At 36.0% G+C, this 27,186-nt stretch overlaps 1 protein-coding gene across 5 annotated transcripts in view; it reads right to left on the minus strand.

Annotated features, from left to right (window-relative positions):
• ERCC6L2 (ERCC excision repair 6 like 2) overlaps positions 1–10,724 on the minus strand; it is a 157,170-nt gene extending 146,446 nt beyond the window's left edge. For 2 of the 5 annotated variants that reach the window (XM_027094257.1, XM_027094258.1), the window contains exons 1-2: positions 10,258–10,724; positions 5,008–5,432 (exon numbers count right to left, since the gene is read on the minus strand). In XM_027094257.1, coding sequence (XP_026950058.1) covers positions 5,008–5,432; positions 10,258–10,339 — 507 coding nt within the window. In that variant the 5' untranslated portion in view covers positions 10,340–10,724. The remainder of the gene's footprint in view (positions 1–5,007; positions 5,433–10,257) is intronic. The other 3 variants (XM_027094256.1, XM_027094254.1, XM_027094255.1) reach the window with 3 other exon arrangements.
• Positions 10,725–27,186: the final 16,462 nt, after the last annotated feature.

The following is a 27,186-nucleotide window of genomic DNA, read 5'->3' on the forward strand; positions in this document are numbered from 1 at the left end:
AGGCTCTTCAGTGCCTATCACAGGGCCTGGACCACGCTAAGTGCTTAATAAATGTCAACTAATTGAATGAATGAATACAGTTAATTAAAAGCTGAACAAAAGGTTGCAAGATGGAGGCAGCAAAGGGAAGAGAAAGAAGGGGGAAAAAAGTACTAGAATGGAAATTAAAATGGTTACTTCCTGTATATGTCCTTGGAGGGAAGCCATTTACTACTCCTGTGCCTCAGTTTCTTCATTTAAAGAAGCTGAACAAGATTATCTCTAATATCATTTGTTTCTAAAATTTTATTTTAAAAATGAAATGGTCATCTTATGTATAAATATTCACATAGACTAAACACTCTCTTAATCAACCTTCACTGAACCAACTCACCAGATTAACAAGTTTTCCATCACCTCTGAAAAATGTATAGTCTGAGCAAAGGTTTTTAAACTTTAGTGGACCTCAAATTGCCTAGAGGGTTTGTTAAAACACAGATTGCTGGGCCCCACCCCCTGAGTTTCTGATTCAGTATGTCTGGGATAAGACCCAAGAATTTACAATTCTAACAAATTCCAGGTAATGCTGATGCTGTTGGTCCAGAAATCACACTTTTGAGAAACATGACCTTATAGTAAATGCCCATTCAACTCCATTCCTATCATTTGAGCTGTTTGATTATCAAAGGTCAGTTTCCCAAACCTGTATATTCCAGGTGAAATTGTTTATTATAGTTACATTAGCTGTTTAAATATCATGTAAATATATAGTCATTTTCAAATTACCTTTGAATTAGGTGTGAGATTTCTGTAAAACACTAAGAAATTTTCATAAAAATCTAGGATTTTGCATTCTTTCCCAATTTAACTTCTTAGTCCAATTAAAAATTAAAAGTGAAAATAGTGGTGATAGAATTATTGGTGTTGAAAAAATCATGGGCACAAACAGACATGAGGAAACTTTTGGAGTGATATATTATTTTGATTGTGGTACTGCAGTGATCATTTCTTGGGTGCAAATATATGTAAAACTTATCAAATTGTATATACTATATATATACTATATATACTATATATATACTATAAATATATGTAAAACTTATCAAATTGTATATACTATATATATACTATATATATACTATAAATTTACAGTTATTGTATGTCAATTATACCTTAATAAAATATGTAAACAACACACAAACTTACAGATACACACACCCAACAAAAATTTAATAAGTCTGACAAAACCAAATTTTGAGAGGTTATTGAGTAACCATAACTCTGATACATTGTTGATAGGAATGAAAGAAAAGTGTTTCCAAAGGGTCAGTTTCATACAAAACTAAACACACATCACCTTATGACCAAGTAATTCCATTCCTAATTATTTACCCAAGAGAAAGGGGTACACAAGAGATTGTTCAAGAAAGTTCTTAACAGTTTTATTTCTAACAGCTAAAAACTGGAAATAGCTCAGGTGTCCATCAGCAGGAGAATGGATAAACAGAATGCAGCATCCATACAACTCAGCAATACTACTCAGCAGTAACAAGAAACAAACTACCCATGCACTCAATAACAAGATGAATCACAAAATATTATCTAAGTAAAAGAAGCCTTATATAAGAATACATCTGTATGATCCCATTTATATGAAAAGGCAAAACTAATCTATGATATAAAAAAGCAAAACAATGATGTCTCTTGGGGGTGGCAGGAAGGAACGTGAAGACATCTTCTGGAGTTAAAATGCTCTATATCCTGAAAGAGCTTACACAGTTTAGCCAGATTACACAGAGACATGTATTTGTCAAAACTCATGGAATTGTGGGTACATTTAAGATTTCTGCATTTCATTGTAAATCTTACTTCAAAATGAAAAAAAAGAATTATAATTAAATATTGAACCTTGGTAATGATATGCATGCTCAAGTGTTTGGGGATAAAACATACTAATGTATGCCACTTTAAAACTCAACAAAAGATGGTGGGATGGATGGATATGTTAATAAGCCATATATAATGAAATGTTAACAGAATCTAGGTGGTAGGTATGTGGGTATTCATTGTACAATTGTTCCAGCTCTTCTATGTGTTTTAAAAGCTTCATAACAAGATGTTGAGGAAAAATCAGTTTGTAAGGTAGTAGGGATTCCATTTTTTGCATATTTATGTATGTCTGTGTGTTCATCGACATGCACATATGAAGCATATACATGTATATATTTATGTATGTTGTATATGAAACTATTCCCTCTCAATCAGATCCTTCCAATTCACTTCAAACATACTCAAGTTCCCCCTAACCCCAAATGGTACAAAACAAACAAAATAGAAATCCTATCCTCCTTCAGCTACTACTAGGTCATATAAAGAGAAGAGCATACTTCTGGTGTCCATGTCTTCACCTACTCCATTCTGGCTTGTGCCCCCAATACTCCAGCAAAATGGCTCTTACTCAAAGATTTCAATGATTTCCAAGTCAGTAGATCAAATGGATATTTTTAAATCCTCATCCTTTGAAGAATTTAAAATATTAAATTTACCCACTTTTCAATTTGGAATGAGGGAAGCAAACTTTTTTGGTATGTAAAACAAGCATTTTTAAAAAGAAGAGCTCAATTTCATACTACGGCCAAGTTAGAATATACGAGGGGAAAACTTAAGGGATGAGATCAGAAAAAAGGAAAACAAAATGAAGAAGTTACTACTATAGTTCAAAGAGTAATTGCCAATGGTCTATTTTCATAGAAGATTTTCACCTAATTCTACTACATTTTGAAATTCTAGTGAGCTCATTAACTATTGTCCACATTTCTTCAACTGGGTTAGTCATCCTATCTACAGAAGCTCTATCTTAAATGGATCTCCCCAAACCGCCTATTTATGTAGAAATTATTTTCTGAGTTACAAGAATAATAACCAGAGAACTAGGTCCTCAAGGATCAGATAAATCCAGCTATGTATCAAAATTAGTACAAAAACTATTTCCTAATCTTGAGAAGGTGAGCCCTCAAAGATATTCATAGCAGCACTGTCATAGCATATAATACAACTCAAAGCCTTCCAATGATTTCAGTGTGTCAGAAAATATAAAATTGTGCAGTAAAATCACTTTTAAAATAATCTTATAAAATGTAAAATAAAGGGAATTTCTTTGTGACATGAGCTTCCAAGATGAAAGCTTAATATGAGCCTAAAATGTGCAGAAGAATTTGAATTGTATTTAGGAGGTTTAGGGTAGGGTTTCCCAAATTGCAGGTCACTTTTTGTAGCTCCCTCATGTTTCTGATTTTGAAGATGAACAGGCATTGACTAGTCAAAGACATGTGGGAAAGAACATTCTAGCATGGGCAAAAACAGTAAAAGTATATGTAAAGACAGTCACAGAAGGGCTTTATTATTTATTTTCCTTTAATATTCATCTGCATATCTTGGTCACAGATGGTAGTTTCCAAAAGGCTCCTATCTTTATTCTTGGAACCTCTTCTCCTGAGAAAGTAAGTTCGTTTTATTCCACAAGCAATTATTTAACACCTTCAATGTGCAAGCCTAGAACTATGTGCATTGCCTGAGATTAAAGGAAAATAGATTATGGCTAATAGAAACACACTATGATTACTGAGGGACTTAATTTTACCCTAGCTTTTTACACCAGAGCTTTATACATAGCTATTATTTGGCTATTTTCAAATGTTAAACTTAATTTTTCGCTTACCTTTGAACTCCACTAACAATGGAGGTGTCATGAAGAATAAAATAGCTTAAATTCAATTGTAAAGATGGAAACACAGAAGGACTTAATCACAGTAGACAAACACTCCTGAAAATCCAGAGTGATTGCTTAGTATAAAGTCTAGGTTCAGAACTCTAATCTTTTTGGATTATAAACCCTTGTGGTACACAGCTTCTGACAAGGCTCCCAATAATCCCCACCTCTTGGTATCCACAACTTTATTTAATGTCCCCCCTTCAGCCCAGTATGGGCTGAACCTCACAACCTGCTTCTAATGATGTGAATATGGCAAAAATGAAGGCTGTCTCTTCTGTGATTAGGTTACAAAAGACCATGACTTGTGTCTCACTAGTAGTGCTCTCTCTTGCCTGATCACTTGTTCTCCCTGTTGAAGCATGCTTCCACACTGTGAGAAGCACCATGAAGAGGTCCATGTGGTAAGGAACCAAGGAAGGGCTTTGCCAATAGCTCACAAGAAACAGAGGCCTCAGTCTAAGAACTCACAAGGAAATGAATCCTGCAACAACCACACAAACTGGGGAGTGAATCTTCCCTAGTCCAACCTTGAAATAACTGCAGCCTTATGAAAGGCAGAGCCAGAAGATCCAGCTAAATGGTACCCAGATTCCTGACTCACAGAAACTTTAATATGATAAATGTGTATTGTTTTAAGCTGCTACATTTTGGAATAATCTGTTATACAGCAATAGATAACTAACATAGAGCCTATCTGCAGAAAAGTATATACATATACAAATTCTGGCACACATTTTAGAGAAATAGGAGGCCTCTCTGAAGTCCACCAATAGAACTCCTAGTGGCCCAGAGATCCCAGACTAAGAAATTTATGCTTTGATAAACTCCAACAATATGCACAAAAGGCCTGCAGAAGTCAATTTAACCATGCTATGTAGCTTAACAAATGTCAGAATGCTTTCCTTCCATAAGGTATTACTAAGAAAGTTAAATTACTCTAAATATAATTGATATCTTAGTACTAGTATTACCAAAGGTAAAAACAAGTCGTTATACTATAACATCGTTTTAAATAATGTATTTCATAGGTACTAAATAAATATTGAAGATAAAATAATGACTAAACACCATCCTTAAGTACTGTGTGAGACAAACACACACACACACACACACACACACACACACACACGAAACAATTATAAGATCTGCGATACAAACAGAAATTTCCATATGGTATCCATTCATGTATGTAATATACATGATATAATATGTATGACTTTATTGAATTTTAATTATAAAGTAATTAAAATAAATACCTGTACTGTTTTTCCAAGTCCCATGTCATCACCAAGAATACACCCTCTTCCTTGGATGAAGTGTTCATAGAGAAACAGGGCTCCTTCCCTTTGGTAGTCTCTCAAATACCTATTAATAGTATAAGGAATAGAGTCTCCATTTTCAGATAATTGAAAAGCAACAGCAGATGATGGAAATTTTCTGTCTGGAAAATAAGGTTTTTCCAAATCTTCATCATCAAATATAAAATTCCTGGAGCAATCTTTAACAGATTTCACTTCTTGAAGTCTTTTAAGAGGTACTTTCCTTTCTTGAAAATCTGAATATAAGATGACTGCAAATGACTTCCCATTTTCATCCACTGTGATAGATTTTATGCTTGCTTCACAAAGTTTTTCATTATCTGGAGAAGGGGCGAGACATCTTTCTCCTGGATGCCATATATCTATAATAATAAAAGAGAAAATAAACTTGCCAAATCTAACTTATAAAGTAACACCTCATTTATCCACTGCTATGAGAAAAAGTGTTCCTCACATAAATACCCTTTCCAAAATCTGAAACAAGATAAATTATACTTATAACATGTATAAATATTTTCCTAAAGTATATTTTCCTCAAGTATATTATCATAATAAAGGGTACATAATTTATTTCCAGTTTTTCTCACCTTGGCTGTGTGTCATAATCTCCCCATATATGCTTCGTCTGTTGATTCTGATTCAGTGGATATGGGCCATGGGCATTTGGTTTTATTATTGTGTTTGGTTGTTACTGCTGAATTCAAAAGGTGACTCTGATGCACAGCCAGAATTGAGAACCACTTATTTAAATATTCATGATGACTCATGAACATTAGGTATAACGTTCATGATATGGTAGAATAACACTGAATAGGACCTGGTAACAGGTAAGCTAAAATCCTCTGAACAGCAATATTTTTGTGATTCTTCTGTCTGCTTTTTTAGTTACTCCATCTCCTTTCTCTGAAGACAGCTGTTTCTTCTCACTGTCAATATTGCTGCTTCTAAAATGTTGCTTGAATCTGTATACAACTAATCAAGGGAATCTCCCAACTCAACTAGAGTGATATGTACCAGCTTTGTCACAGCTTTTTCCCTTCTAGGTTTTGAAGAGCCAAGGTTTTTAAAAAAGAGATGAATTCTAAGATCTCTTTCTGCTAAGATTCTATTATTCTTTGAAGAGTCTGACTTGTCTCTATGTACAAATTTATTCTGTGCTTAACTGTAGAGCTATTTTATTTTCTATTCAGAAAATAAAGCACTGTGAATGAGGAAGAGGGCCTCTGCAGAGTATACTGTTGGTACAATTAAAAGGTACCAAATAGAGGAAATTAAGTAAAAATAATTTCCCAAATGGAATTTCTTATAGCAAGAATCCCAGAGGAATTGTATAGCTACAATTTTAAGGATACTAGGAATTATTTTTCTCACATATTTGTCATTGAGATCATATATCATTGGTAGTTTCCCAGGGACTTCCTATTGATGCTGAATTAGGCTTGTATAACATTCATGATTATAACTAGTACATCTATATTCTCTTCAGCAAGAAGAGCTCATTATACTATTCCTCATCAGTTGTTCCTCAAAAGTAAAACCATTATTCTAATTTTGATAAGGTTGTTTTTATATAACAATCAGCAAAAAAAATCTGTTCTCCCACTCTAATCTTTGCATCCAAACTGTTTGAGAATTGTTACATTATTCTAAAAGAGAAGAGTTTTAATGTGAAAATAAAACATTTATTCACTATACAGGGATAAAAAATAGGTTGATGGGCCCTATTTTCATAACAGTACTGTTTGAGCCTTAAAACCTACGTTAAGCCTTGCAACAATTCTTAATACATTATTTGTTTCACATGCTTTGTCTACCTATCCAGCAAACGCCTTCTAATTTTTAAAGACTTAATTCATTAATTTATTTATTATTCAACATATATGATTTAACACCAATTATTTGCTAGAACTGTACCACACAGTTAAAATGAAGAAAACCAATGTCAAAAATGATAGTGATTAAACCTTGCTTAGAACTAGTCTTTCCAAATCTCATTAAAAGGCCATCATTGTCTAACCAACTTTTCAAGGTAGAAAACCTTTAGTCAGCCCTTATTCCTCTTTATATATTAGTCCCTACATCCTCTCCATCAGAATGTCCTGCTGGCTCTACCTAAAAAAAAAAAAGCATCACTTTCCTCCATGCCACCATCATTTTAAAACAACTGTTGGTAAACTTTTTCTGTAGAGTCAGATTTTAGCTACTTGTTATTTTACGTCTTGCAGGCTATACTGTCTCTTGCCCTTGTAACACAAAAGTAGCCACAGACACATAAACAAATGGGTATGGCTGTGCTCCAGTAAAACTTTATCTACAAAAAAACAAGTGTCAGGCTGAATTCGGCCTTGACTGTAATTTGCCAAACTTTGGCTTTCTCCTAAATTACTGCTACAAATTCCATTCTCTATCCTCCATTCTCTAACCATTCTCTCTGTTGACACTATTTCCCTCTACAATCCATTTTCCACATAGCAGCAATAGTGACTATTTAAGAATATAAATTATTAGTAAATCTTTCATTTAAAATCTTTTAATAATGACCCACCGCACAAAGAATAAAGTCCAAGCTCCTTACTATGGCCTGTAAGACCCTGTATGATCTTCCCCTACTTACCTCTCCAACTTAATCTATCAATTTTTCCCTTGACTCAAGCATATTAAGCAGGTCTTTTCTCAGGTGTTTTTATGTCATCGCCTCAGAGACTTTATCTCAGACCACCTTATTTAAAGTAGGGAACCCCACTATTCTGTACTATTTTATTGCCTCTATAGCACATATCACAATGTTTATCACGTTTACTTTTTTTATCTGCCTCTCACTAGAGAAGAATATCTTTTCCAAGAAAATGTCTGTATTCTTCAAAATTTTATCCCCAGGACCAGCACACAGTCGGCATTCAATAAAAGAGCTGAATTTATTAACAAAAACACATCCTTGATCTCACAGAACCTTGACATCTAATGAGAAAGACAAATACTCAAAAGTTCACACACATGAAATTGCTATAAGTGCTTTGGCAGAACAAAGTGCTGTAAGAAGGAGGTACTGAGGAAACAGTTTAAAAAGTAAGGAGATCTAGGGGCTTCCCTGGTGGCGCAGTGGTTGAGAGTCTGCCTGCTAATGCAGGGGACACGGGTTCATGCCCCGGTCTGGGAAGATCCCACAGGCCGCGGAGCGGCTGGGCCCGTGAGCCATGGCCACTAAGCCTGCGCGTCCAGAGCCTATGCTCCGCAACGGGAGAGGCCACGGCAGTGAGAGGCCCGCGTACCGCAAAAAAATTAATTAATTAATTAATTAAATTTAATTTAATAAAGTAAGGAAATCTAAGAAGAGAATATCAGTCAGAGGGCACATACAGCATGTGCAAAATCCTCACGGGCTTCACACAACAACTTACAGAAGTCTATTTGGTTCCTGAGTTTGGGTAATTTCTAGAACTAAATATTAATAGATTCAGTTAAGTTTGAGCAGGGCGGTTATCTCTCAGTATTCAAACTCCAGAACAAATAGCTTAAATTAGGATGATTTCCTATTGGACTGAATAGGGGTAAGGCTCCTTATGATCTGGTCCCTGTGTTCCTCTTTAACTTCATTTCCTCCCTCTCTCCTGATTTCATTCCAAACTGGCCTCCTTGCTATTCCCCAATCATGGTAAGCATACTCCCACCTTAGTCTCCTGAGATTTCTGTTCCTTCCGCCAACGCTCCTCCTAAATACCAAAGTGACTGATTCTTTCACTTCATTCAGGATTCTGTTCAAATGGCATCTCCTCAGAGGTATCTTCTCTGACCACCCAACCTAACATAGCACTCCCCGCCACTCTCTCTTCCTTCACCCTGCTTGATACCATTTTCAGAGAAAAATATGAACTGTCTGTTATTGTTTATCTCAACTTAAATATAAGTTCCCCAGAGCAGGGACTTGTGTTCACTGCCATATTCTGGGCACCTAGGACAATGTTTGAAACTCAAATACTTATCAAATTAACAAATATTTATATATAGCTAACATTTTGAGGGCTTATGTGTGCCAGGCATGCAATTTAGATGTAGTAGTTCATTTGAGCCTCACAGCAACCCTTCATGTAAGTAATATTATTAGTTCCATTTTACAAATGGTGAAACAGATAAAGGTTAACCATAGTCACACAGCTAGAAAGTGGCAGAGCCTGGATTTGAACCAAGCTATCTGAACTTGTAACTACAATGCTATACCAGTTCACACGTGAATGAACAATTCCTTGGAACTGAGTAGCCCCTGCCCCTTTTAAATGAGGTATGAGCATTCCAGTTACTATAATCTCCACTCAGCAGCTTCATCCATTTATTTCACCTGCTAGGTTTCTATAGGTATTTATATTTGTGGTCCCTGAGTTATAGTGTCATCAATTCCTAGCCGTCAGAGCTGAGGCTTGTTACTTAAACGTCTCTGAACTTTAGTTCTGAATCCCTCATCTATTTAATGAGATCAGTATCTTCCTCAAAGGAAAACATGTACATAAACAATTAGCATATTTCTGGGCACGGAACAAGCACTCAATATCTGGCAGCTTTTGTTATGTCACTATTAATAATGAAAGCTATTAATTTAGGGTCAAGAAGCCATCCCAGATGACTTGTGGCAGATAACCATACCCTCCTTAAACCCTCTCTTGGTGACCCATTAAAGGTGATCCTGACTCAGTACATCATATATTAAGCTCTTTGTGTAATAAACTGAACGAAATATCTCAACCTTTATTCACCTACTTAATAACAAATCTACCATTCACTAAGAACTGAGGCATACAAGAACAGAGAATAAAAATACCAAACATTTATCTAGGGTTTACTATGAGCCAGACACGGTCACATAAATGCTTTGCTTAACACCATCTCATTTAATAATCACAAGAACTCACTCAGCAAAGACAGCAGTTTTACAGACGAGGAAACCACCCAAAGTTGCTCAGCAAATGACTGTCAGAGCCAGCACTAGATCCCAGGGCAGTCTGACTTCAGAGTGCAGGTTCTCAACTCTGAATCACAAAGAACTGTCCCAGCCCTAGAGGTGGTTCACAATCTCCAGCTGTCACTCACAGGAGCCGCAGGGTAAAACCGCAACCCCAAGGGAACTGGCAGGAACAGGTCCAACCCTACGCAGTAAAGACAGTTGTCTGGGGAGAGAGGGGAGCTCGGAGCTTATACCTTTGCTGTTGGTTTCCGCGCGGGGCTTCGGGACAGAGAGATCCATCTGGCCAGGGGGAAGGGCCTGGCAGCCTGGTTGCATTTAACACCTGACAGGCGGCGGAGGACCGCCAGGAGGAGGCTGGCGGGCGGACGGCGGCCAACTCCACCTGCCGCCGCCCTCTGTACATAGCCCCCCGCCCCCGAAGCCCGACGTCACGGGACGAGAGGGAGCAAAGGTGGAGCCTGACGGGGTCCAGGGAGAAGGGCCGGTTGCGTTCGAGACAGCGGCAGAGCCGGAGGGCGCTGTGGAAGCTGGCAAGGAGGCGCTCACCTAATCGTCTGGGGCTCCGCCGCCGGGGGAGGACAACAAGCAGGCAGGTCGACCCCCTAACCTCCCTCTCAGTAATAGGCTTCGCTCTGGGACCCACCACAACTTCCAGCCCTGACTCGGAAAATCCCGCGAGAACTGGCTCCCGAACTGTTTTCGGGATCTCACGAGAACAAAATCTTGGTTGACATGGGCGGAGCGATCTTCCGGCCGTCTTTCCTCTAGAAAACCGGTAACACAAAGAACCGCGATAGTTGCAAGTATCGCGAAGTTTCATATCGCCTGCTAGCCTGCGGCGGCTCTTGCGGTTACGGAGAGAGGCAGAAAGATGCTCGTGGGCGTGGGCCTGCAGTGGGTCTTTTAAGGACCGGTAAGGAGGGTGACGGCCTGGCAGGAGACCGTCGTCCCCGCGATCGTATCTTGTGGCTTATATTAGGCGCTTGGTTCCTTCGTCGAGTTGCCGGACGCCCAGGGACTTTAGGAGGCGAGCGGTTCCCGCTTGGAGTGCCGCCTCAGCCGTGTGGACACCGACGGCTCAGGACACCCAGAGGAGGCATATCTTCTTAGGTCATATACTAAAATGTAGTAAGTTATAAATAACTTTTCTGAGTACAGAACCTGCAACACATGCCCTAAGTAGAAGGCAAAGGTAAAGATACTATGAAAACTTGAAAGTGTTTTTTCGTGTACCATCCCAAGTTACCAGTGGTTTGTATAACACGTTATGGGTAAACACTAAGCAAACCATCAGGCTGTTTTGGTGAGCATCTTCAGGGCAGCATACCACTCAGGAATTAATGAATACTGCTCATCTAATACTTTTCCAGACGTTGTATGTAGATTAATCCAGAAATGCTTCCTCACATGTTAAAATGTTTTTGTATGCTGTAGGATATTTCATTGAAGGAGGTTAGCCCGCATGGGCCTGTATTAGTTTCCTATGGCTGCTTTAACAAATTACCAAAAACTTAATGGCTTAAAACAGCATATAAGTGTTATCTTATAGTTCTGTAAGTCAGAAGCCCTACATTGGTCTCATTAGGCTAAAATCAAAGTGTTAGCTGGGTTGCCTCCTTTTCTGGAGGCTCTGCAGAGTATGTTTCCTCACTTTTTCCAGCTTCTAGAGGCTATACACATTGCTTGGCTCACGGACACCCTTCTGTCTTCAAAGCCAGCAATGTTGCATCCCCCTGACCTTTCCATAGTCACATCTCCCTTTAATTGCAGCAGGGAAAGACTATTTGATTTTAAGGGCTCACATGATAAGATTGGGTCCACCAATAATCCAGGATAATCCTCCCATATCAAGGTCTATACCCTTTTTCACATCAACAAAGTCCCTTTGCCATATAAAGTAACATATTCGTGGGTTCCAAGGATTAGCATGTGAATATCTTTGGTGGATCATTATTCTGCCTACCACAGGATCTTAATGAGAAAAACTATATGGCTATTTGCTCTGTAAATAGGTATCCATTCTTTGACAGATACTAAAAATTAGTGTGTTTTCATAAAATGCTTCATCTAGAATAGCACTTGTTTCTGTTTACCAGCAGGTAAAAATTTTGTATGGAAGAGAAACATCTAATTCATCCATTATGTTGGTCCTCACACGTGGTTAAGAGGTTAAGTCATTTAACCCCACTGCTTCAGTGTCCTCACCCATGACAGATTAATAATAGGGTTATTGTAAAAATTAAATAAAATAAATAAAACACCTAAAACAATACCTAGTCACAGTAAGGATTTAGTATTGCAATATACTCTTGTTATCAATAGAATGCATCCACTTGAAAGTTGAATTCTGCATAGCCATTTCTTCAATTTAATATTTTGGCTAATAGTTGATAGCACATTAGTTAGATTAGAATTTTAGACTAGATTCTAACTTAAACACCATGGATTATAAGGCATATTTTCTAGGTGCAGCTGAAAAAAACTCATTGTACTTGTTACTCTTGATTTTAACATGGATCTTGATGTTGGAAATTCTAAAATGTAGGGAAAAATCTTCTCGGAATTGGAATTGATGAAATATATCTGTTTTACTTAAATTCTGTTCACATTGTCCTTAAAATCAATAGCAATTGGAAATATCGGTCAAGCTTACTTTTTTTTTTCTGCAACTATCAGAGAAGAAATTTGATTTTTTTCCCCTATTGAAATGACTAGTTGTGTAATGTTGTCTTATTTTTTAATGTTGTCTAATTTTTCCAGAGGTCCACTGATTTAAGATGTTCATTTCTAAAGAGCTGACCTCTAAATAGGAGTGATTAGACAAATCACTTAGAAGTAAATATTGATTTAAATGAAAGAGATCATCTGGGTGATGGAATACTCTTGTGACTAACAGAAGTGAAGGGGGCTTCAATTTCTGAGTGTTTCTTATTTAATCTCACCACCATGGTTATGATTCATGGTGAAGTGAAATAATCATGACATAAAATATGTTTTAGTGACTTACATGCCTCACAAAATTAGACATCCTGAAACATTCCTTCCCCCATTTAACAGTAGCTTTTGTCTGAACCCATTAGAGTGACATCCTTGTCTAGGTGCTGATATTGTAAGCATCCAACACTGTAAAACTGCACTGCAAAGTGAAATTGAAAGCCTTGCAAGATATTCAGGAATTACCAGAAGTCAATAAAAATGATATTGGATAACTAAGTTGGATGCAAAAACATTGGCAAAGTATGATCTAGTAAAGTTAAGCCTGTAAAATCTACAAAAAGAGAAAAAACACAGATGATGATAGCATGGGCATTTCAAAAGAGTATTACTTGATTATCAAAGAGGCCCTTGAGAAAGAGGATTAAACCTTTTAATATTTTACAAAACAGTAGTCTTTATATTCACACTGCAGAAGTCAAATATGAATCTATCTGTGGTTCATAGACCTCCAAAATTGTGAGTTAATCCAGCAAAAATGCTCAAGAAAAAAATATGTGTCTTAGTCCATTTCGGTTGCTATGACAAAATTCCACAGACTGGGTAGCTGTAGATAAATAGCAGAAATTTATTTCTCACAGTTCTGGAGGCTGGAAAGTCCAAGATCAATGTGTCAGCATGGTAGCATTCTGGTGAAGGCCCTCGTCCAGTTCATAGCTGGCCCTTTCTTGCTGTGTCCTCACATGGTGGAATGGGCTAGAGAGCTCTGTGGTATCTCTTTTTTAAGAGCATTAATCCTCCTAATGAGGGCTCCATCTCATGAACTAATCACCTCCCAAAGACCTCACCTTCTAAAGCATTCACACTGGGCATTAGAATTTCAACATATGAGTTTTGAGGGGACACAAACATTCAGACCATAGAAGTATGAAAACATAAGACAGCATAAGAAATTGAGTCTCAGAGTTTTAGTTAGCTGATTTTAGGTTGTAGCATCTCTCCCCTGATACAGTTTTCCAGCCATTGTATCAAGCAGAAGAAAGGAAGAACAGATGAGGGCAGGGTAGAGGTGATAGAAATAGATGTGTCCTTGTTTGCCAATAAGTAACCTAAACCTTAAAGTTTAATAGTCAATGTTATGCAACAGTGTGAATGTACTTAATACTACTGAACTGTAGACTTTAAAATGTTGAAGAAGGTAAATTTCATGTAATATATATTCTTTTACTCTCATTAAAAAACAAAACAAGGGCTCCCCTGGTGGCGCAGTGGTTGAGAGTCCGCCTGCCGATGCAGGGGACATGGGTTCATGCCCCGGTCCGGGAAGATCCCACATGCCATGGAGTGACTGGGCCCGTGAGCCACGGCCGCTGAGCCTGCGCGTCCGGAGCCTGTGCTCCGCAACGGGAGAGGCCACAACAGTGAGAGGCCCGCGTACCGCAAAAAAAAAAAAAAACTTGGGTCAACAAAAGGACAATTTGATTCTTGAGTCAGGTGTAGTGAAAGATATATAGTGAATGGCAGGTTAGTGTTAGGAATGTGATGAGCATTATTACCTCTTGAACCTTCACCAATGTTGTTTTTACTTCATAGACTTATTATATATTAGAACTTGAAGAAATTTAAGGGATTCCTTGATCCTGCGCTTTAATTTAAAGACAAGAAGATAGTTTTGAGAAATGTTAGGTTATTTGCGCCTGGTCACAAATAGCAAATAAAATCAGGACTAGAACATGATTCCTGATACTCATTGCAATATGATAGGTATACAAAAATATTTCACAGAAGATACTTTTAGATTTGAAAAATTAAATCCTGTGATTCAATTTCATGTAATATTTCATATCACATGTCACATAGTAAGCCTAACAAATCAGCAACAAAACACGAGGAACTGCAGGTTGAAATAATTTTATAAAAATACTCAAAATGCATAGCAGACCTTGCAAAAACAAGTATGTAAAATACTCATAGGCCAAAAGTAAGGAGGGAGGGCTTCCCTGGTGGCGCAGTGGTTGAGAGTCCGCCTGCCGATGCAGGGGACACGGGTTCGTGCCCCGGTCCGGGAAGATCCCACATGCTGCAGAGCGGCTGGGCCCGTGAGCCATGGCCACTGAGCCTGCGTGTCCGGAGCCTGTGCTTCACAACGGGAGAGGCCACAACAGTGAGAGGCCCGCGTACCACAGAAAAAAAGGAGAGAGGTGAAAGCTAGCTTATTTAGCTGGCACTTATGCCACTGCTGTCCTGGAAGCATTTGCCCATCTCAGTTACCAAAAGGTCTGAGTTTTAACAGTTTTGTGGGGACAGAAGACATGGTCTTAAGCTCTCATAAGGTCCCAAATTGGAACTGAGGCTCTCATTTGAAATCAGAAACCTTGAAAGGTAACATCCTCAGTGAAACAGTGGGCTAGAAGAAAACTCTGGAGAGCAGAAAACAGGGAGGATGAAGAAGAGAGACTTGTTTTTCTTGGCATGGGCTCTTTGGACAGGGTGTGTGTGTGTGTGTGCACGTGTGTGTATTTCCTCTGACATTTTGAAACCACAGCCATGCCCCCAAATGGATTACAATTTGAATTCACATAATCTGCATGATCTAGGAAACCCCAAGCCACGATAATAGCATAATGTAGTGCCAGTTTAATTACATCCAGGTTGGGAGAAAGAAAATAGTATATCCTTTCTAAAAGAAAACACGTTAAAACAAAGACCCCTCAAAATTCTCAGAGATAAAGCCCTATAAAACAGTTCACAGTCCCCAAACTGCAAAACACAAAAATGAGCCACCATGAACAAAAGCCAGTAGGAAAAACATGCAACAAAGATAGACCCTTAGTAGTTTCAGTTATTAGAAGTATTAGATAAAAGTTTGTGTGTGTGTGTGTATAGATAAAATACGTACTGATATTTTTAAAAATGAAACTGAGAACATGAGAAAGAGAAAAGACACAGTCAAAAAACAGCAAATAGATTTTTTTAAAAGGATTAGAACTTATGGAAATGACAATTTTAATTATTGAAATTAAAAACTCAATAGTAAGTTAAATGGCAGATTAAACACACCATAATATACCATACAACACAGGGAACTATATTCAGTATCTTGTAATAACCTATAATAGAAAAGAATCTGAACTGACTTTGCTGTACACCTGAAACATTGTAAATCAACTATAGTTCAAAAAAAAATTAAAAAAATAAAAGCAGAATGGACATATCCCCCCTCCCAAAAAAAAGAAAGAAAAGAAAAAACCCTAATATATAATTCATGACCTGTAAGATCTAAAGAAATGACCCCAAATGCAGGACAAAATGTCAAGTAGAGGGAAAGTACAAAAGAAAGGTTAAGAAAAATGGAGGCTAGAATTGGATTTCCAGAAGTAATGAATAGAGAGAATGAGGAAAGAAAATTTTCAAAGAAATGATAGCTGAAATCCTCAGATTCAGGAAGCACAATAAATTGGGTGCAATATTAAAAATATATATATGCCAGTAGTTGCACACATTGAAGAAAAATTACAAAAGAAAGTAACAGAGTCTTGAAAGCAGCCATTAGAAAAGACAGATTACCTATAGAATAGAATGACAATTTAACTGATAACACTAGAGTTCTCAATATTAGAAAGGAAGCCAGGAGACAATGGGATAGTAACTTCAAAGTGCAAAAAGAAAATAACTGTCAACCTAGAACTTCATAGTCTGCTACACTATGGTGAGTGCAAAATAAGAATATTTTCCGGCAAAATCAAAAGCCTAAAACCAGTGGACTCTCACTACAAGATCTTTTAAGTATTTTGAACTCAGAAAACAGATCTGAAATGTAAGAAGAATGATTAGCCTAAAAAAATTAGCAAACAACGATTAACTGTGTAAAACTATAGTAATGATGTAATTTAAATATATAAAAAATAAAGGAAAATTAAAATGCTGGACAAAAAACTTGAAAATGTGATAACAGTGAAAGAATCTAAGGTGTTTAAGATGTTTCTGTTGGAAAAGAGTAGAGTAGAGATACTGATGATTTTTTTTTTTTTTTTTTTTTGCGGTATGTGGGCCTCTCACTGCTGTGGCCTCTCCTGTTGCAGAGCACAGGCTCTGGACGCGCAGGCTCAGGGGCCATGGCTCACCTGATGATTTTTACTAAGTGAAATATTCACATTAAATGTCAGGGTATGTGTAATGAAATATTAAAGGAACATATAAGTTCTTAATAAAAAAGTGGATAATCAATATAAAGCAGGAAAGGAGAAAAATAAAGCAAAAGCATGATTAATAGCTCAAAATAATAAAAATTGATCCATATATTTTAGTAAAAGCAATAAATGTATTTAAAAGGTTAATTTTCCTGGTAAAAGGTACTTTCTGATTGGATAAAAACTAAATCCAGCTGTATGTCAGTTATAATACATACTCCTAAAAAAAGTAAAGACAAGGCTGAAAGTAAAGTAAAAAGATATAATAGAGAAATAGTGGAGGGAAAAAACAGAATAGCTCAGAATATTAATATCAGACAATACAAGCTTTAATGTGAAAAGCCTTAAGGACAAAGAAATTAGCCACAGAAATTATAAAAGGCATAGTTTACCAAGGAGATAAAAGAAGGATCTCTACTTATAACCACCTACCAATAGTCTCAAATATACAAAAGTTGTCAGAATTTCAAGGAGTAACTGGTAAGGCCATAAACATTGTAGAAATTTTTAATATTCTTCACAGTAATTGTCAGATTAAAAAGAAAGTAGAATCAGGACTTCCCTGGTGGCGCAGTGGTTGAGAGTCCGACTGCCGATGTAGGGGACACGGGTTCGTGCCCCAGTCCGGGAGGATCCCATGTGCCGTGGAGCGGCTGGGCCCGTGAGCCATGGCCGCTGGGCCTGCGCGTCCGGAGCCTGTGCTCCGCAATGGGAGAGGCCACAGCAGTGAGAGGCCCGTGTACCACAAAAAAAAAAAAAAAAGAAAGTAGAATCAAGCCACACAATTAACTGTCTTGATCTAATGGACATATATAGAGTACTCTGTTTTATTATTAGAGAATAAACATCTTCACAAGCACATAGGGAACATTTATAAAAATTGACTATAAACTATGTCATAAAACAAGTCTCAACAGATTTCCATCAGTCTGCTTCAGACAGATCATGTTCTCTAGTCCCATGAATTAAGTCAGAAATCAATATTTCAAAAATATTTTTAAAAGATGATATATTTGGAAATTTAAAAACACTTCTAAACTTATGGGTCAGAGAAAAAAATCATGATGGAAATTAGATAATAAATATGTAATAATTAAAAGGAACAAGTTGTAAGACTTCTTCAGCTGAGGCCCTAAAATGACAAACCTCACATTTAATGTGAGATAGTCTTCCATATAAAATTTCCAAAGGAAGTCAACAACAGATTTTTATGATCCTAATTCCTCATCTACATTGAGTATATGAAAGTGTTGGATGGAAGGGATTAGAGGATGAGGATGGGAGGTTAGAGGAAGAGAAGAAAATGTTTTTGATAGAGCTATTGCAGAGCTAAGTTCCACACCTCAAGACAAGCAAAAGGAGCTTCAGAGGAATCACTTGGAATATTTAATATGCATCCCTTGGAATTTTTGGAATATGGTGGACTATTTGACTCAAACCTTAAGAATCTGAAGGGCAAGTGCTGTGGCTGGCTAACTGCTCTGAAGTTGAGTAAGAAAGTTTAATGTGTTTGGGGCCACCTTACTCCCAGAGTTTATTGTGACAAAAGGATGCACATTTCCTCAAGATGTGGGTCTTAGCTGAGAGAAAGCCAGCAGAGACTTCAAGATGACCCCAAAAGGGAACCTGGGACAGCTGGATACATAGGGATAAAACGGTGACCCTGAAGAATACAGGAAAGCACCCTATGAAAGACATCCAAGGAAGGCCTCTGCACTCTTACGGCAGTACTGATTTAAGACCTTTCCTGTTTCTTAATTTTTCTCCTTTTCCCAAACAATTCTGGAAAAGTCAGGAGCAGCCTAGTAAGTATGAGGGAAAGGCAGAAACATATATAAAAGTAGTAATCACCCCTACTTTTTCCACTGCAACAACTCACCTGAAGCATGTGTAAGCTCTGCTAGCAGAAGAACTTTAAGTTTAAATGAGTATTGAATTCTGAATTTTAATATTACAGTGGACCTATTAACTATCAAACCAAGACTTTTTGCTTATTTGTCTAGTGGCTAGAAGTGACCACAGGATTTTTTATTATTGAGAGAGACCAGAAGATTCCTATGATTTCTCTGTACCCTTCCTTTCAAGGGTATGGAGAAAAACTAGCCCTCAGAGTGGGTTTGAATGAGCAGTGTAACAAATAAGTGAACTTATATTCTGATTTCCTCTCAGGAGTCCTGCTATTTCAGTATCCATTAGAACTCAATAATAATAGAAATACTGCATATCAAAGCTTATGAGAAATTCATACTTAGGGGCACACCATCAAGAAGACCAACATACACACTTGTGGGAGTCCCAGAGGACAGAGAGAGAAAGAGACAGAATAGTTGAAGAAATAATGGCTGAAAATTGTTCCAAATTTTGTGAAAGACATGAACAGAAACACCCAGGAAGCTCAACAAACTCCAAATAAGATGAATGCAAAGAGGCCCATACCAAGACACATTATAATTAAACTTTCAAAAGCCAGTGCCAAAGAGAGAATCTGGAAAGCAACAAGAGAGAAGCAAATCATCACATACAAAGGATGCTCAAAATTATCAGTATATTTCTCATCAGAAACTTTGGAGGCCAGAAGAGAATTGGCTGGTATATACAAAGTGCTAAAAGGAAAAACTGTCAACCAAAGAGCCTATATCTGCTAAAACTGCCCTTCAGAAGTGAAGGGAGAAGTTAAGACAATGCCAGAGAAACAAAAGCCAAGTGAGTTCGTGACCACTAGACCTGCCCTGCATTAAGTGATCAAGGGATTCCTGTATAGTGAAATGAAAGGACACTAGAGAGCAACTTGAAGCTCTATAGAAAAATATACACTGAAAACTACAGAAAATTCCTGAAAAAAATTAAAGAAGAAAAATAAATGGAAACACATCCCAAGTTCATGGATTAGAAAATTTAATATTGTTAAGATTTAGTACTACCCAAAGCAATCTACAGATTCAATGAAACCCTTAGAAGAGTCCCAATGATTTTTTTTGCAGAAATAGATAAACCCATCCTAAAATTCAGATGAAATCTCAAGCACCCAGAATATCCAAAAATAATCTGGAAAAAGGAGAAGAAACCTGGAGGACTCACAGTTCCTGATTTTAAAACTTATTACAAAGCTACAGTAATCAAAACTGTTTTGTACTAGCACAAAGACAGACATAGATCAATGGAGTAGAATAGAGAGGCCAGAAATATACCCTCACATATATGGTCAAATGATTTTCAACAAGAGAGCCAAGACCATTCAATGGGGAAGAGACAGTCTTTTCAACAAATGGTGCTGGGAAACTGGATATTCACATGCAAAGAATGAAGTTGGACCCTTACCAAACACCAAAATGGATCAAGGACCCAAATGTAATACCTAATATAATAAAATTCTTAGAAGAAAACAGAACAAAACTTCACAACATTGGACTTGGCAGTAATTTCTTGGATATGAAAGATGTATGAATGGCCAAATAAGCACATAAAAAAGATGCTCAACATCACTAATCATTAGGGAAATGCAAATCAAAACTAAAATAGGTACCGCATCACAACTATTAGGAACACTTATATCAAAAAAATAACTTGTTGGAGAGGATGTGGAGAAATGTCACACTTGAGCACTGTTGGTGGGAATGTAAAATGATACAGTCACTGTGGAAAACAGTATGACAGTTCCTCAGAAAATTTAAAATGGAATTACTTTACCATTTGATCCAGCAATTCCACTTCTGGGTATATACCCAAAAGAATTGAGAGTAGGGTCTCAAAGAAATATTTGTACACCCAAGTTCACGGCTGCAGAGTGGACAATAACTAAAATGTGGAAGTAGTCCAAGTGTCCATTGATCAATGAATGGATAAGCAAAACATGGTATATACAAATAATGAAATAGTCCACCTTAAAAAAGAAGGAAATTCTGCAGTATGCTACAATATTGATGCACCTTGAGGACATTATGCTAAGTGAAATAAGACAGTTACAAAAAGACAAATACTATATGATTCCACTTATATGAGGTACTTAGTGTAGTCAAAATCATAAAGACAGAAAGTGTTAATGATGGTTGCCAGGGGCTGGGTGGAAGGGAGAATGGGGAGTTATTGTTTAATAGATACAGAGTTTCAGTTTTATAAGATGAAAAGAGTTATGGGGATGGATAGTGGTGATGCTTGCACAACAATAGGAATGTATTTAATACCACTGAACTGTATACTTTAAATGGTTAAGATGATAAATTTTATGTGTATTTTACCACATTAAGATAAAAAAACTATTATTTAAAAAAATATGAGAATTCACATAAAAATAAGAGAATATGCAGATAATATTTTAGAATAAGAGAATTCAAATACAAGTGCAGTTTATAAAAATCAACTGCATTCCTATACACTAGCAACACAAAATAGGAAACATAATTTTTAAAATATACTATTTATAGTATCAACTAAAAATATATAAGAATAGTTAATAATTATCTTTTAAAATGTATGCAAGATAGTTGTAGAAGGAATAATAAACTTTATTGGAAACATACATGGAAAAGAGATACACTGTGTTCATGGTATAAAAATTTAATATGATAAAGATGTCAGCTTTCCCCAAAATTAATCTATAGATTCAATGAAATCCACTATCAAATTACTGGCAGAGCTTTTTCCTGTGGACCTTGACAAGGGGATATAAAGAAAAAGTATAAAGTGCCAAGAATATCAAGACAGTTTTGACAAGATACCAAAAGGAAAGGAGGAACAGTTCAATAAGTAATTGTTCAAAACTGGAACAATTGAGTTTCACAGGGGAGAGAAGTGGAGTTGAATTTGTGTCCAACGTTATACATAAAATTAAATTAAATTCCAAGTAAATGAAAAACCAAATGTAAAATGAAAAACTTTAAAATTTTTAGGAAGTTCTAAATTTAGAAAGAAAGGGAAAAAATAACCCACCAACCCAACAAATTCTTTTCTCATATTCAAAATTTCTGGTCACCCAGCACAGCTATCAAACACCAAATGAGTGGTAAAGTAATAGAATGATAAATGAAGTGGTATAATTATACCATTTGTACAACTATGTACAAGGCAGTTGCCTTACTAGACATGCCTTTATTCTAACTCTTCAGACAACTAGAACAGTATTTTATTGTTTACATGTAAAAATTTGCATATTAATGATGCATATATAGTTATATTTGAAGTATTTCTTTTAGCATACTTTTATTTAACATAAAAATTTAATTATATCATATATGATTAGCTTATTCTGAAAACAATCAGCATAAAACTAGTATATCCATGTAAGAACATGCTACTCAACTTTATCATTATAAAAACAAAATAAGTTGTTTAAAACTTAAATGTAAATCGATAGGCTAGTATTGCTTTAAATAAATGCAACAATTACAGGCTTAATTGCAATGATATTGCAAAACTAACTTTTAAAAACTAAATTGAAAATTGAATACAATTTTAGATAAAATATTGAAAAACAATACTTGGACTTAATCCATATGTTCCTTCCCTCATATTTATCCAAAAGTGTGGTAGCATAAAAAATTAACTAATATAAGTATCATAGAAAGACTTTTTGCCCAACTAAAAAACTACTAATGAAGATGTATTTTTCCAAGGAATTAAGTAAACTCCAAAAATTCATTACATATTCATAATGTGATTCTCTTTTCCACAAAAGATTCTAGTCAACATAATGGGAATTACATTTAAATAACATTTAGATAGTGCAAAAAATGTAGATTTGCCTTTACTAAGCAGGATAGAAACATTAAATATCTGAATCACTTAAAAATTTTAGGGTGAAAGATGTTTTCAATCCTTACCATGGGCTCCCCAAATGGTTTTCAGATTACATGATCTGTAGTGTCCATTTCAAGTCTAAAATTCTGTGTAACTTCTGTTAAAGGTAATTTTTCCTCAAGTTATTTTAGCCCACATGGCCTCATTGTTGGTGACTTTACCTGCATTTTCATTGCTTAAATTCTTCAAACAAGGCAACTGTTTCAAAAGGGAAGATATATAGACATGGTTTAAAATGTTAAAGTTCAGATTTTAAAGTATGCCTATATACTTTGTAAAGATCGTTGCCAAAGTTTTAATTTTCAAATATGTTCCCAGATGGAATGATACCTTAGGAACCATGAAACAACAGTAAAAGGGAATTCTGTGGTCATTGCAGGATGTGCAGACTTGAATAGAGGTTTATTCTAAAAGCAAATATATTATTATACTTCCTTTATGAGAATCATTTTTATCACCTTGCTCTACATTCATCAATATATTCTAATGAAATAGCATGGGCTAGGAATAACTTGAGGAACTAGTTAAGACAGTGAAATATGAAAAGCATGTAAAAGTTAAATGAGTTTTTTGTTTGTTTTGTTTTGTTTTGTTTTGTTTTTTGCGGTACGCGGGCCTCTCACTGTTGTGACCTCTCCCGTTGCGGAGCAACAGGCTCCGGACGTGCAGGCTCAGCAGCCATGGCTCACGGGCCCAGCCGCTCCGCCGCATGTGGGATCTTCCCGGACCAGGGCACGAACCCGTGTTCCCTGCATCAGCAGGCGGACTCTCAACCACTGCGCCACCAGGGAAGCCCAAATGAGTTTATTTTTAAACTGATTACTATTATTTAAAATATAAGGCAACTCTGCTCTGTCCAATTTATGCATATATTATTTGACATACTGGTTGAAATATCACATACCACTTTCATACCTACTGTGCAAAATCCAAATAATTCATATTTTCAAGTCTGTTAAAACCTTCTCAAATTTCTGTAATTCATTCAAGTTCTGTAGAAAAACATAGGCTTTTTTTTTTACTGTTAGTTATTTATACAGTTCAGTGTTACAGATTCTAAATATCTAAAACCCTGCAAGAATTCCACCATCCAAAGCATATTCTTAAGATCTTTTTGTACTTATCACTGTTGTCACAATAATGTCTTTTGTGGCTGTGAATTATCATTAGACTTTCTATATTCACAACCATGAGAATACCTGTCTTTTCTTTTTCTATCAACCTTTTTATTATTTTTCTTCAGGAAAGATTATATCTGTTTCTAAATCTGTGACAACTTTCAAATGTATAGGACTGTTAAAAGTGGACATTACTGATATTATTTTATTTTTATTTATTTTTTAACATCTTTATTAGAGTATAATGGCTTTACAATGGTGTGTTAGTTTTTGCTTTATAACAAAGTGAATCAGCTATACATATAGATATATCCCCATATCCCCTCCCTCTTGTGCCTCCCTCCCACCCTCCCTATCCCACCCCTCTAGGTGGTCACAAAGCATGGAGCAGATCTTCCTGTGCTATGCAGCTGCTTCCCACTATCTATCTATTTTACATTTGGTAGTGTATATTTGTCAATGCCACTCTCTTACTTTGTCCCAGCTTACCCTTTCCCCTCCCCGTGTCCTCAAGTCCATTCTCTACGTCTGCATCTTACTGCTATTATTTTAGATGGTAGTTAAGAGAAGCAGAGAATATGATGGTGGGGGCTCACACATGGTTGTTATCATTAGAAAAAAATCATACCACTAAGCATAATAAGCTTAGAACCATAGCAAAGATGATTTAAGAAAGAATGTCCCCCATTCTCTCTTCCATTCTGTTTTTTTTTAACTTAGCATTCATTGATATAAGTGAATATTCTCTTTTTATTTATTGAGATGTAATTGACATACAACATTATATTAGTTTCATGTGTATGACAAAATAAATCGATATTTATACATATTGAGAAACAATCACCGCAGTAAGTCCAGATAACATCCATCACCATATAAAGTTACAAAATTTTTTTCTTGTGCTAAGAACTTTTAAGATCTCTTCTCTTAGCAACTTCTAAATATATACAATGGTATTATCAACTATAGCTACGATGCTGTACATTAAATCCTAAGTGGATATTCTTGAGGGAAAAAAAGAAGACTACCACTTCTTTCCACTTTTAAGTATTTAAATTATCATAAAGTGGTACATATCACTAGTCTAAAGAAGTGCAGTACAAATCTTGTCATATACAGTATTCCTTCAAAAACAGGTTGTCCCTCCAAGTTGGTCACAGTTTAGTAGGGGAGGAAGGGCTGTAGACCAAGTACAGTGTGATAAGTGACATGTACAAAGGGCTGCTGCATTTATGATTGAGACTTCTATCTTTCAGGCTCCAGATTTGTGTAGAAGCCAGTCATAATTTGCATGGTCCTTTTCCTGACTATGTATTTCTTATATTTCATATAATCCATAGATCATTTAATGGAACTAATTCAGTTTACTGTTAAATTCTATTAAATGTCTATTTCTTACGTTTCTGCCATAAAAATTCCCTAGCTATTGAGATAAATTACAGAAGAAATATTAATAAATTTTATAGAATCTTAGGAAAATTGGCAGTTCCCTTAGTATCTATCCATTTAGTCATTCATTCATTCATTCATTCAACAAATGTTTATTTAGCACACCTGTCATATGCCAGGAACCCTGCTTGGCACTGAAGGTAAAGCCAAGAACCAGAAAGACATGACCTCTGCCCTCATAAAACTCAAAGTCAATAACATGCCCAAAATTAATAGTTTAAAACATGGAGAGATTACATAGACTCTCACACAGTTAAATAAGACAGATTGCTGTTATTTGGATAATTTACATACTTTGCCTCATTTTAGTAAAATTTAAGAATATCAAAAATAAAGAAAAACTTCCAGAGTGAAAGAACAGATCACTCACATATGACCAGGCAATATACTCATTTTAGACATTTCAAAAACTTCTGTAAAAAGACAACTGAGTTATACTTTTTAGTATTGTAGGGGAGACAAATTTCTGAAGCTAGAATTTTGCACTTATCCAGATCATCATTTAAATATGAGAGTACAATAAAAAATCATCTCCGCCATTTAAGGCCTCAGAAACATTGCCACACACAGACTCTTAAAAAAAAAGCTCTTTGCTACAATAATAGTAGAGGACTTTAATAGCCCACTTTCAATAATGGGTAGAAGAACTAGACAGAAGGTCAGTAAAGAAAGCATGGACTTGAATAACGCTATAGACAAATTGGACCTAACAGATATACAGAACTCTCCTCACAGCATAATATACATTTTTCTGAAATGCAGAAGGAGCATTCTCCAGGATAGACCATATGTTAAGGCCACAAAACAGTCTTAATAAAGTTTAAATGATTGAAAACATACCAAGTGTCTTTTCTTATCACCGTGGAATGAAACTAGAAATCAACTGTACAAGGTAAACTAGAAAATTCATAAATATATAAATATTAACACACCAATATGTCAAAGAAGAAATCACAAGGGAAATTAAAAATGTCTTGAGAAAAATAAAAATGAAAATACAGCATATTTAAAGTTACGTGATGCAGCAAAAGTAATGCCAAGTGGAAAGTTTATAATTGTAAAGACTTACATTAGAGAATATAGGTCTCAAATCAACAACCTAACTTTACAACTTAAGGAACTAGAAAAAGAAGGACAAACAAATCCAAAGCCAGCAACAGGAAATAAAGATTAGAGCAAAAATAAATAGAGAATATAAAAATGATAGAGAAAATGAAACCAAGAGTTCTTCAAAAAGATCAACAAAAATGACAAACCTTTAGTTATATTGACCAAGAAAAAGAGAGAATACTGAAATAACTAAAATCAGAAATAAGAAAGGGGGCATTACTATTGATTTATAGAAATAAATAGAATTATAAAAGTGTATCAATAATTGTACACCAACAAATTGGATAACCTAGATGAAATGGACAAATTCATAGAAACATACAACCTAGCAAGACTGAATCATGAAGAAGTAGAACATCTGAATAGACCTATAACCAGTAAGGAGATTGAATCAGTAATTAAAAATGTCAATAAACAAAAGTCTGGACAAGATGGCTTCACTGGTGAATTCTACCAAATATTTAAAGAAGAATTAAATCCTTCTGAAGTACTTCCAAAAACTTGAAGAGAAAGGAACACTTCCTGGCTCATTTTAGGCCTGCATTATCCTGATATCAAACTCAGACAA

This window comes from Aethalodelphis obliquidens, unplaced genomic scaffold (assembly GCF_003676395.1).
Source record: "Aethalodelphis obliquidens isolate GAN/ISIS:26980383/991018 unplaced genomic scaffold, ASM367639v1 scaffold88, whole genome shotgun sequence".
Taxonomy (NCBI): domain Eukaryota; kingdom Metazoa; phylum Chordata; class Mammalia; order Artiodactyla; family Delphinidae; genus Aethalodelphis; species Aethalodelphis obliquidens.